Source organism: Coffea arabica, chromosome 11c (genome assembly GCF_036785885.1).
Source record: "Coffea arabica cultivar ET-39 chromosome 11c, Coffea Arabica ET-39 HiFi, whole genome shotgun sequence".
Classification (NCBI taxonomy): domain Eukaryota; kingdom Viridiplantae; phylum Streptophyta; class Magnoliopsida; order Gentianales; family Rubiaceae; genus Coffea; species Coffea arabica.
Window position 1 is genome coordinate 37,354,219 of NC_092330.1, and position 13,209 is coordinate 37,367,427.

The following is a 13,209-nucleotide window of genomic DNA, read 5'->3' on the forward strand; positions in this document are numbered from 1 at the left end:
GAGTGTCTTTCTTCCCATGCAGGTCATGAAACATCTTAGGCTCATTCAATACAATCAAACCACTACAAATTCTACCAATTATCAATATTTGCAGCATCAATTATTACACCCAATAATTAAAAGAAATCATTTACCATGTTCAGCTCTGAATCATCTCTTTAGAGTCATCAAACAAAATTGCCAAGGACTTTGAAGTAAATTGTGTTTCTAATCAACTTGACAGACTATAGAAAATTAACATAGTTTCTATGCGATTAGATTTTTGTACATGTCACATATTATCAACTTTCAATCTGTACTATAGAAGATTGAACTGTAATGCATTAGATGTTTGGAGTAAATTTTGTTTTTTTTTTTTTACATATTATCAATTTTCAATCTGTACCATAAAAGATTGAACCAGGCATATCATGAGATAAGTGTTTAACCATGTGGGATCCATTAGGCATACAACAATTTTTCCTTTTCAAAGGAGATTTTAGTCATTTTAAACAAAAAAAAAAAAGTAATGTCCAAAACTTTTTCTCATGTGGTGTCAATATCAATTTTTAGTACTAAAAAAATAATTAAAACTGATCAGCTCAAATGAATACAAAGCTCAAGAATAGAAACGCAGCACCCATCATCCACTTGCCCATTGTACTAAAAAAATAATTAAAACTGATCAGCTCAAATGAATACAAAGCTCAAGAATAGAAACGCAGCACCCATCATCCACTTGCCCATTCCTATAAACTCACAATAAAATACTCCGCAGCAAACACTCACCCCCACAACACACACTGGGCTTATAACCAACACGCTTTCTCCCTGTGTCCTTGCTCCTTGTCTGGTTGCGTTGCCTATTGCCTCTGTTTAAAGCATTTCTGCTGAAGAGGGTGCTTAAGAGGAGAATTGGGATTCTGGGATTTGTCTTTTTTCTTTTCTTTTTGTGATAAAGCAGAAAACTTTGAGCTCTTTTTTGATCTACTGAATTGCGGGTTCTGTTTGAAATTTGGAAATTTGGGTTCTGTTTGAATTTTGGTGTTTCTTGAAAACTCTGATTCTGAGATGGAGAGAGACTTCTTGGGATTGAATTTAAAGGACTCTGTTATTGTTGTCAAGGAAGAAGCTGTTGAAGGCTTCAAGGACTCTGGTAAAATTCTCACTCTTTTTTCTTTCCCTTTCTTTTTTGTTTTTTGGTCATTTGTAGCAAAGCAGAACTATGTTTAGCATGTTTCTTGTGTGTGAATCACATTGGCTTTGCTGGTTTTTGGTGACCAAAGTTAAAAATTTTTGTCCTCGGTCTAGTATTGGTTTTGTGATTGGGATTCTATATGAATTACAGTTAATTCTGTTTGCTAGTAATTATTTCTGAGCCTTTTATGCAAATTTATACAGCAATGCAAGTTTTAGCTGAGTTTGATGTCATATTTAGGGCCTTGTATACAAATGAGTTAGTTTTCAATAGGGTTGGAAGCGGATGTGTAAACTTTTTGTTATTAGTAGGTGACTGAATTCTGTGGGTAGTTTGCCATGCTCTAATAGTATAGGGCTTATTGTCTGCCCAGTAATTTTTTTTTCCTTTTGAGTAAGTACAATTTTGTGTGGTAATTGAGTCAAAAATTGCCATTCTTGTTAAAGGGGTGCTTGTTTTAATTGAATTATCAGTTGCAGGGATGAGAAATAAATGATGTCTGGTCTGATTACTAGTTAGAGAGAGAGAACTTCAAAGTTCGGTAAGAAAGTTTGACTCAATGTGATCATTCATGATTGGAATTTGGCCTAGTTCTTATATATAAGATTCACAAAGGAAGTGTTATAACTTCAATTAATTTTGGCTCCAAACTGGAACCCGCTTAAGACTGTATCTGTTTGGAGTTAGTTCAGTCTTTTATGTTAGTGTTGCCCAAATAAAGTAAGTTTTCTGGGTAAGATTTGCCTCTTCAATGTAGTTTCCTGTTTTAAGGATGAGTTAACTGTAAAATGCATTATCCTTTATTCTGACTGGACTTTGCTTCAAAGGGTTGGTCAGAAGTTCCGGAGTTCCATGGCCATTATCAAACAAGGTGTCTGCCCTTGCTCCTTTCGTGCCCTTTAAAACTTCCCATGATGAGAAGATGCCAAAAGTCAATTCTGATCACCTTGCATCTTCTGGGTATATGGTAATGTCTTCTGCCGATGCTTTTGATATCAAACGACAATCTGGTGAAGCTCAGGTTTGGATCTATCCTTCAAAGGGAAATTTGTTGCGTCAAAGTGTTTGTTTCATTGTTTACGCATGTGAATACAAGAGCAGTCTAATTATGATATGCTTTACTAACAGGCTGCGTGAATTTGCATGTTAGCATTTTTCAAAGCAATATTCATGCAATTGTCTTCACAAATTGAGATACGGCTTTTCCATTTTGAAACACATAATAATGAGGACAGCACTGATTTAAGTTGACATTTGTTTTTATCCAATAGAACATCCATCATGTGCATCTTACTCATGATGCTAAGATGCTTCCAATTTGCATGAGCAACCCTTTCCTGAAGACTCATTTTGCTGGTGCTGGTCAGAACTTGGCTGGTGCTAGTTTAAAGCAGCAGTTCATTGGAGGTGTGCCTGTTGCAGCTCCTTGTTCATTTGTTGCTTCTAGTAGTTTTGTGGCAGGGACAACTGAACCATGGTATGAATCTAATGGACCTTTAAGTAGACCTAAAGGATATAATATCCGTCATAATTTCATACTTTTTTCTGACCTATAGTTCTATTGTTGAGAAATATAACAGAGGAAATGAATGATATAGGAAGCTGCTTCTGTGTTTTTGGATTTCTTCATTGATAGGTTCAGTACCAAGGCTTCTGGGGGTGCTGCTCAGTTAACTATTTTTTATGGAGGGACAATGAATGTCTTTGATGATATCACTCCTGAGAAGGTCCACCCTCTCTTTGTGTCTTTGGATAATTTATTTCTTTTTGAATTTAAAGCAATTCAGGCATTTCTCTCTTCTCTGCTGAGAAAGTTTTTCATGGTTTTACCTGTCTCATTTGATGGCTATATACCTTATCAGGCTCAGGCTGTAATGCTTTTGGCCGGAAATGCATGTAACATGGCACAAACAAGGCTTCCAGTTCAGCCACCTGCCTCCAAGTTTGCAAGCGGAGATGCTGCTTTTGTGAACCAAACCATACACCCACAATCTAGCTCTGCCCTTTCAAGCCCAATTTCTGTTTCTTCCCATCCGGTTGGCCAGTCAGGTGTTGGTTCTAGTAACAATGATGAATTGAAGGTTTCTAAAACTGCAGGCATGTCAACAAATCTTGTGAACAAAGTGGAACCTTTAAATATGGTGGCTTCACTTGGACCTGTTACTTCCACAACCATGATTCCATCAGGTATATGTCACTTACTTGGTTTTGATATTTTTAGCATCCAAAAATTGCCTTTACAAAAACATCTGTCTAAAATTTCCTTATAAGTAGCTTTGATGTCGTTTATCTTTTTGAGTCTTGGATTTATGGATTTTCTTGTTTTGCTGTTGGACTTTCTTGGTATCTTTTTTTTTTGGGCTGATCTATTGTTTTTATTGTGATACTAATATGGGGAGCAGATTAATATTCTTAAGCCATTTAACAAGTTCTGAGGTGTTGGCAGTATTTTTATTTTTAACTGCATTATCTTGGCCTCGCTATCATTTTTGTATTTGATTTCTATTTATTGATCTGCTTTCGATTATCATGTTTTGAATTGCACAATTGCTTGCTTTCCCATGTATGAGGTATGTGAAAGACATTTTAGCAGCAGAAGCATTAGTATCCTCCAATTTTGTTAACAATGGGGCTTAGTTATTTATATTAGTTAACTATAGCAGCAACATTTAAGAAACCAGGTTTTGTGTGCAGCTGTTCCACAGGCTCGTAAAGCATCCTTGGCTCGGTTTTTGGAGAAGCGTAAGGAAAGGTAAATCTGTTTCCTTCCATTTCTTTACTCTTCAACTTATGCTTTATTTTGTAGTAAATTTAACTCAATATCTGTTGAATTAGCTTTGTCAATGATGCTTGTGGTATGACTATTCCAAGTCCTCAAGGGCTATTCTATGCAAAGCTTGTAAATAAGTAAATTACTTGATGTATAAGAGGATCTTGTAGGTTTAAATGAGATTCACGACTCATTTGATTAACGTATATTGCAATGACTTCCAGAATTTCCCACTTAATTCTCTGAACTCTTTTATATTTCTTCTCTTTCTTGCCTGCTTCTTCCTCTAATTGAATCTTAGGTTTAACTTGCATGCCTTTTTGTGTAGGGCACTGAACTCATCACCATACAATCCCAATAAAAAATCTGCTGGCTGTAGCATCCCAGATTCCATCATCGCCGGTTCCCCTGCAGCCTCCATTGCTGGCTCTAGCTTGCTGTCTACCAGCAATGAGATGCCATGATGGCTCGTCGATGAATTGGAATCCTTGGTATAGTAATATATAAATTTCTGTAGCAAAGTAAAACGCTAAGCAATTAGTTTTGGCTATCCTCTCAAAGTCTTATTTGTAATTTTGAACTTTGTCTAACTTGTAATCCAGTTTAGTCTTACTAGACTGGTGTAGCTTTTATTTATTCCACTACTCTTCTTTTGCAGTATAGGTTTTTCCATCTGCAAACTTAAGAGCTGGTTGTATTAATCAACTGTATTGCTTTTATTAATTTTTACACATATATAAATTAGTATACATAATTTAATGATGTAGTTCTTGTTAATCTATCAGGGTACGTCTTTGGTCTAGTTGATTATTGCTAGCATGCTTTTTTAATCAGTGAATGGAAAGTATAGTATAGCCTGCAACCCTTTTGATACTGCATTTGTTCGAATATGTTTGAAATCTTTTCTTGCAACTCCCAATGCTTGAAAGTTTCTCAAAGTTACAACCATTTTGGTAGTAAAGAAAACAAATGGACGTTTGTCTATATTTTCGTTGCAGTATCATACCAAATAACTAGCACATGATTTGAGGAATTTAGTCTTTTTTTTTTTTTTGGGGAGACGACAACTGTAGTATATCATAATCTATCCTATACTAGGAGAAGGGGTGGATCTAAGGAGATCCAGAGATAATTCGGAGGGGACTGAATACATCACCGGACCAAACAGGTGCATTATGCATTCGCTTGAATTTTTTGAAGCAAATCCACATTTTTAACGTGTCAAACCCTGTCTCTCACCCCACCACCAAGCCTTAAAAGTTTGATGGTGGTCACCGATCTAAAAGCTAGTGGTTTTTAGGAATTTAGTCATGCATGTAAAATTTTCGAAGACTTGAAATTTTGGAAGACTTGAAATATACGGCTTGGTGTACACGAATAAAATTTATTTGTGAATTCTCAAAACGCGACGCTTTACACTTGCGAATTGCTAACTATTCAACAGGTTGGACTGTTGATATTTTCTCTTTTAGATGGATATATTCGAAAGACGGGTAACATCAACTGATACCCATGCACAATTTCCACGTGCATCCGGATTCCAAATGAAAATATAGGAGTCCTGTCCAAATGAAAAGATCGTAGTAGTATTTGTGTGCCAGACGAAGCCTTTTGTGGTCGTCCTTCCTCAAGATCACATGGTGGTGGGCACATCCCCCTCCCCACTTGTTTTTGGTCCTTTTCTCTATGGAATTAACATTTTTTTTGTGCCAATTTTATTCCACATGTAGTAATAAAACATGTTCATCCCACATTCATTTTAGGGGTTTTCTTTTCTTGGGACCCTTTTATTAAAATTGTCAATGAATCCTACCAATGAGAGGAGAAGCTTGGTTTCTTGGGCAGTCTTAGTGCTTCAAATGTCGATTCCAATTTCCGACAATGTGATCATATTCTCCATCACGACCAGTTGGTGTAACGTTTCCGTCAAAGGGAATTGTACAAACACCATAGGACCATTTGATCAGATCTTGAAATTATTCACCTAATTGGATTTTATTTCTTGGGACATGAGTACTGTACATTTCTGTTGGCCAACCATGACTTGTGTATATATTTGTTTGGGACAATGTGATCATATTCTCCATCACTGCCAGTAGGTGTAACGTTTCCATCATACGTAATTGTACCAGAACATAGGACCATCTGATCAGTTTTTTTTTTTTTTTCAAATTTATTCACCTAATTGAATTTTGGGGCATGAGCACTGTATATTTGTGTTGGCCAACCATGACTTCTCTATAATTACTCCAGGCAACTGCTACAGTGTAGACAAGATTGATGCATGGGTGTTTCCTAGTTGGATGTTCTTCTAAGGGAATTTATGACCTTGTTTCGAATGTGATTTTTTGTAGAAAAATTTTTACGGTTTTTTAACATATTTTTTTATCATCTTTCTATTTTACATATGTTTACAGTATATTTTTCTACAAAAACGTTTAAAAATAACAGTCCAAGTTTCTTGATTTCGAGCACCAAAATCATCTTCCAGATACCTCTTTCATAAGCAATTTTGGTATCCGTTTTGTTTAGAAAATTAAATTCATGATGCTTGTGTCAAAGAGTGCCATGGGCGTTTCCTAATTGGATGTTCTTCCAAGGGAATTTATAGTTTCTTGATTTCAGGCACCAAAATCATCTTCCATATACCACTTTAATAAGTAAGTTTGGTATTCGCTTTGCTTAGAAATTAGATTCGTGATGCTTGTGTCTTCTAGAGTTTTACTAAATACCAGCAATCCATTTCCCAGAAAAAATAAAAAGATTGAACTGAAATTCACAAGAGCTTCAAGTGCATTGAGTTGCCAACTCAAAACATCTATGGGCTTTATGCTAAAAGCCTTCATAAATGAGGGGCTAACAGTGCGATTTACCATTCTTATTTCCAAATTCCCACGTAACCTGTCCCTTTAAAATTATCACTATTAGAGGGTAAATAAGTGGTAAGTAGGGTACATTATCTTGTTGTACTGCAAGAAAAGTTCTCATATTTTGGCTGTAAAGGGCATTTTGGACTTAACATTTAAATAGGGATGCCCAATTTACAAATTTTACTGCCAATGACTACTCCTATCCTTTCTCTCATGAAACATACACGTTCGCCTCAATTATTGAGCTAGTCTTGACCTCTGTTAGTATCAAATGTTATGCTTCGGGATGACCATGAATTTGATTGCATGTCAAAGACTTACAAATAAGAAACCTCTCCTCCTGATGTTTACTAGTGAGAGTTTTCATATTTCTTAGGTTATTCTAATGGGAGTTTTGTTTAATTTTTTGTTATTATTTTCTCAAATTAAGCAATTCTCATATATATATATATATATATTAGATCTGAAATTTCTTAAATCTTTTCGCTAGATCTCATTATTAGTTTTGAACTTGAACCAGATTTGAGGAAATAGACATGCAGAGACATTTATGGAGTAGCTTGTACAATTGGTTAGATCTAATGATTTGTAATTCACAATATAATCTTGTTAAATCAATGATTATTCAAATCAGATATATCTGTGATCTGTTCTGTGTTTCCTGCCATTAGTGTAGTTTTCTTTGTCAATTAAATCATGTTCGACAATTTCCAACTAGTTTATTAATATTAGCTTATGTTTTATCAAAAAAAAAATAATGTGCCATAAGATTAAAACAGTGAGAATTATCTGCCTTTGAGATTGTGACAAGCTTACAGCTAAGGGATTAGCACTGATGTCAATTTCCATGTGAAACATAAGGATGATTCATGTATTGACCTACTTTTGATGCCTTCTCATGCCAAGGGAAGGAAATTTGCATCAACAATACTTTTGATGATGCAACATCCTTTTGTCCTCTTTCTTCTTTTCTTGTGATAAACAAGGAATTAAGGAATCTACGATGTTGAGTTTATTGATTTTTTGTTGATAAAGAGTGATGCATAAGTGAAACTAACCAATTATATCAACCAAGGGCTTAATTGACACCCCTTCATTTTAGATCCACATGTTTGATGCATCAGTAACTTGTATTGTTAAAGTTGAAATTGGTGCAAGGGGTGGATCTAGTTCTCCTTTTATATCAATGCATGTGGTCCTATGTTTCTTTAAATATCAAATTCAAGGCACTCAATTATTGAACTCTTATTTACACACAAACATTTTTTTGATTATTATTCCCAGTGATGCCCCCAATGATTGAAAACTCATTAAATATTTTTGGGTTTGGAAGAGAGCATTAACATTTACTGATTGCCTCTCTGTACTCTCAACTTTCTCTCTACTCTTCTTCTTCGATAGGAGAGAGATCTTGGCCTTAAACCAAGATCTCCCTTTCTCTTCCTTTGTTCTTCCTTTCACTTTGTTCTTACTTTTATTTAATAAAGTCTCCCCTAGGGTATCCTAGTGAGAGTTTTCTTCTCTTCCAATTACTCTGGTGAGAGTTTTCTCGAGTATGTTTGGACAGCCAATTATTTGGCCAAATATATTTGCTGACATCACCATTACAATTTCCAATACACCTTTTTATCTTCCCAATTACCTTTTTATCTCACATACATCACATCACAAAAAGTGCTACAGTAAAAATATTTCAAATAACTTACAATCCAAACACACTACTCGTCTCCCAGGCTATTCTGGTGAGAGTTTTGTTTAGTTTTTTTTTTGTTATTTATTTTCTCAGATCTATATGTTAGATCTAAAATTTTTTTGATCTTCTCGTCAGATCTGAACATCAATTTTGAGTTTGAACCAATTGGATAGCAGATCTGAGGGAATAGACATACATAGATATTTATGGAGCGGTTTATTCAATTGGTCAGATATGATGATTTGTGATTTAAAGTGTAATCTTTTATATTTTGTAACTCTGTTAAATCTTATAATTTTTCAGATCTAATATATCTATGACATGTTCAATGTATTTTCTACCATTAGTGCAGATTACTTTGTCAAGCAAATTGTGCTGGAGAATTTCCAGCTAGATTATTAATAATATTGACTTATACTTTATCAAAAAAAAACAATTAATGATTGCAGCAGTAGAAGATTATCATTGAAGCTGTACATGCTATGATGTTTACAAACATATCATACATCTTTGCATATGATATTTGTCCGGAAAAGCTGTTTTGCATTATGCAACACAATGTTTTATTTCAAAAATAAATTGATTTGAGCTGTGAATTCTCCTTTACAATCAAAATGGTCATCATAATGCCTCCATTCCTGTGCTCTATAATCAAAATTGTAATCATAAATCCCCTATCCTCTGATTCTGTGTATGTCAATAACTCCATTCATATTAGGGTTAATTCCAATAAACCCCCTCAAAATTTATTTTTTTCTCACGTTGCTCACTTGAAGGTTGAATTGCACCAATCCATCCCCTACGATATTACAATATTGTCAATAAGGTGCAATCTGGTCGGACAACTTATGCGCACCTCACATAATTATATGAAGCGACCAAAATTATCTCTACAAAAATTAGTAATTGACATGGTAGAAAAATATGTAAATGAAGCAAGTAACTTGCCTTTTTTTTAGTGGTATAATAACTCGCCAATAAATAAAGTGACCCAGTTGCTTGCTTGATAACCTAAAAAAATTGCATCATTTTTCTAAACTATTTTTAAGTAAGGGACAAGTGGGATTTAAGAAGCATGCCAGAGAATGCACTATTTAAATGCAAGATGTGTAATTCCTTGCGTCTCAGTCTTAACCACTAAACTGTCTTATTACCATTTCAAGCATTTTGATAATGGGTTTGTTGCTCTGGTCTTTGATGAACTTATTAAACGATTCATATATGTAGTTAAAAATCACGTCACATTTAGACCATTTTATTTATTTATTTATTTATTTGGCATGTCAATTGCTGATTTTTGTAGGGATAGTTTGGTCATTTCACAAATCAGGTGCACATAACTGAATTAGTCACAAATTTGGGCTTTTCTAACATGAAAGCACCTAATTGCGCATATTATGATAGTATAAGGGATGGACTGGTGCAACGCCACCTTTCGGGGCCATGGTGAGAAAAGAATATTTTTTAAGGGGTTCATTAAAATTAACACTTCATATTATGGTACGCACTCCAAAAGGATCTCTCAAAAGGCTAATTTTCCAAACAAAAGTTGCAATGAGATCACGGTACCATTGGGGATAGCATATTTTTAATGGTTAACAACACTTTGGCCTCTTAAACTTTAGGAATACTCACACTTTATGATCCTTAATCTTAAAAATATGCACTCTAACCTCTTAAGAAGATTAGTCAAAGTTAGAAATGTACAAAAAATAGTGCAATGATATTTTTGCCCTTTTATTCAGGAGATCATTTATAACTTATTATTATTTCTGTTTTATTGCTAAATAATATACATCTTTTCTATGGCATCTAGTATACAAAAATATCAATTATATAAAAGCTAAAATAAAGTTTGCGTTTAGCTTGTTATCCTTATAATTTTCAAGTTGGATTAATGTTTTACTTTTACATATACTTTGTTCAATTTATTAGACTTTAAATCAAAAAATAAGGATAAATAACACAATACTAACAATAAATTGAGTCTAGCAAAATTTTTAAAAATTAAGGTAATATTAAACTTGTTATTATTTAAAAAATAATTTTTATTATATCAGTTTATGTAAACAGTTAAAATAATATTATTTTTATTTTTGTTTGTGAATTTAGTCAAATAATAAATTCTGACTTAAGAAGGGCTAATATGCCTTATTTGTAAACCAAGAAGACAAAAATATAGATTAAATCAAACTTCACTGTTTTCTGCTACAAGAAAAGGCCTACAATTATAACCTGTAAATAATTCAGGGAATAAAAGGACAATATTATCATAACACTCACTTTCTTTTTTTTTTAATATGAAGTTAAGGTTTTCAAGATTGACTAGTTTTCATAGACAATGAAATGTATTTTTTTATCACTAAAGGTGGTAAAGTGTGACTGCTCCCAAAACTTGGGAGATCAAAGTGTTATTAATCCTATTGTCAATTACTATAGTACTCTATCTTAATGTCATTTGGACAGCTTACATACACTCCCATCTATCCTAAAACAAAAATATTATGGTACACTTTTTTGATGTATCGATGGCTTGTATTTTTAATACTGAAACCACATTTTTTTTAAACAATTAGTTTTGAAACATGCACAAGGCTTTAATTTAGAGTGAACTTAAACTTAATTTAGCCTCTCTCATTATGCTTCTAGAACAAAACGTAACCATGTTCTCTTCCGTCCTTTTCTTTTTGCCCCCTTCTTTGCTTCACTCTATTATTAAAGAACTTGGAACAAAAATAACCAAACCAAGTGCAGAATTTTCACCCTCGAGACTCTGAAGAGCCAATCGTCATTCCCCCCCCGCCCCATCTCAGCACCCCAGCTCAGCACCCCATCACCCTCCCCACATAAAGAGATAGAGAGAGGGAAGAATCAAAAGAGAGAGCCAAGTGGCTGTTACTGCAGATAATGGCATGACGCGGACTGCCCAATTCTGTGTGGACCAAAGTGCAGTAATCAGTCAATGTGAAAACGTTTGATTCCTCTTCACAAGGTTTTCTGACCATTCGTTCGGGCAATTTGATGCCGAGATTTCGCAGGATGTCGTTTGTCCACATTTTTGTACGAGTCATATCATCGTATGAATGAGAAGACAGCATATGTTTTTGGTCTCAAATCAAACACAGGAGAAAGAGCAGAGCAGCCTGAAAAGAAATGAAAGTAACCTGCCACTTGTTGGCCATTCCCCCACGTAACCCCCCTCTAGTCCTTTCATGATATTACGAGCCATGATTTAGATTTGGGACAATTATGGTTAATCTAGTTGATTAGTCATTACCTTATGGTATTGTTTTTTTAGTAATCTTAGGAACCCATTGGTTTATGTTTTAGGTTAATAGAGAGTGTCCCATGTACATGTATTATGTTACTATAAGAAAGAAACAGGCGGTCCATACGTGAGTTCATTTGCATGAATGAAAGGAAAGATGCTCTATAACCATCTCCTTAGTGCTTTTGGTGGTGAATTTAACTAAAAAGACCCTTGCATTCAGGATGAAGTTTATCTTTGCCAAGGAATTTTTTTTCGTCCGAGTTTCTATCCCAATTAATGTTTATAAATATTTGCTAATGCTATTGGCTTAAATGCATGGTATATATGAATATTACTATTAGTACATTTTAACATGTTAAAACTTTACAATTTCGCGAAATAAAAAGGTCCCCTTGATCATATATCGTGTGGTTCTTCCTTCGTTTTCACCTCTTTTTCTTCCCAAAATATTTGCTTCCTACCAACCTAATGTCCATTGAATGCTGACAATCCATTATTTATATCAGCTATGCTATGATTTACGTAGAGGTGTCAAAATAGGTGAGTTTAGACAGGTCATAATTGAATCACATAATGAATATAATTGCCTAATTGAATCAATCCATTTGTACTCATTTAATAAATTGATCAAAATGAATCAACCCATTATTACTCACTTGAAATTCTGTTTTTATTTTTTAATTTTTTTGCATGTTGTTTTACAAGAAATAAAAACATTTCATTGTTAATAGATTGGTAAAAAATTCAAATTTATTTTCTTAACATCCACTAAAAATTGAGTTTTAAATATATAATTATTTTTAAAGGGGTATAATGGATGAGTCAAATCAACCGCTACCCTCCAATTAAATGAATTTAATTGAATACCCATTTAGGTCCACTCAAAATTCACTTATTAGTGGACGAGTTTAAAACGAACAACATAATTAGATTGTGACTGACACTTCTACATTTACATGTAGTAAATTACAATATACAATATCTACTGGAGTAGAATAAGGCAATCAACCCCCCTTCTCTTTTTTGGTGGGTATGGAATTCATAGCATGTTCCCCAAATCAACCAAAAAAAAAAAAAAAACTAACCACAAATATGCAAAATTAGTCAAACTAGTTGATTCTGAAAAACTAATATCCATTGGGAGAAGTAGCAAAAGAAAAAACAAATATACAATCAAAACAACCGGAAAAAAATACTAACATAGTCAAAGAGGACAAAGTGCTTGTTAACAAAAATTACAGGGGCAAAATGAAACTCAGACACAATTACAGGGGGGTGCAGTCTAATCTACCCTACTCTTTGGCTACTGTTGTGCAACTTGGGCCAGAAAGAGAACTATCTTGACAATTAACTTTTCAGAAAACAGTAACAAGAAAAGCAAATTAACAATCAAAAAGTAAGATCATCTCTAAGAAAATAATAATAACA

General features: G+C 34.0%; 1 protein-coding gene across 5 annotated transcripts; it reads left to right on the plus strand.

The window, feature by feature from the left end:
• The first annotated feature begins 758 nt into the window (after positions 1-758).
• Positions 759-4,709, plus strand: LOC113716794 (protein TIFY 6B). Of its 5 annotated transcripts, none has more exons than XM_027241244.2 (7): positions 759-1,135; positions 2,005-2,198; positions 2,449-2,654; positions 2,814-2,904; positions 3,040-3,364; positions 3,859-3,929; positions 4,276-4,709. In XM_027241244.2, exons 1-6 carry the CDS (start codon positions 1,051-1,053, stop codon positions 3,888-3,890), a joined length of 933 nt encoding a protein of 310 aa, XP_027097045.2. In that variant the 5' UTR covers positions 759-1,050; the 3' UTR covers positions 3,891-3,929; positions 4,276-4,709. The 5 variants fall into 5 exon arrangements, with proteins under 5 accessions (XP_027097045.2, XP_027097041.2, XP_027097042.2 ...); XM_027241240.2 differs by having other exon boundaries at positions 3,872-3,929; XM_027241241.2 differs by having other exon boundaries at positions 2,820-2,904; positions 3,872-3,929.
• Positions 4,710-13,209: the final 8,500 nt, after the last annotated feature.

Bases quoted from the DNA above. Each gene is read 5' to 3' on its own strand.
- LOC113716794 (XM_027241240.2), top strand. From the start codon at position 1,051: ATGGAGAGAGACTTCTTGGGATTGAATTTAAAGGACTCTGTTATTGTT. The intron at 2,199-2,448 runs GTTTGGATCTAT...TTTATCCAATAG, and splicing joins GACAATCTGGTGAAGCTCAG to AACATCCATCATGTGCATCT. The intron at 2,905-3,039 runs GTCCACCCTCTC...ATACCTTATCAG, and splicing joins ATGATATCACTCCTGAGAAG to GCTCAGGCTGTAATGCTTTT.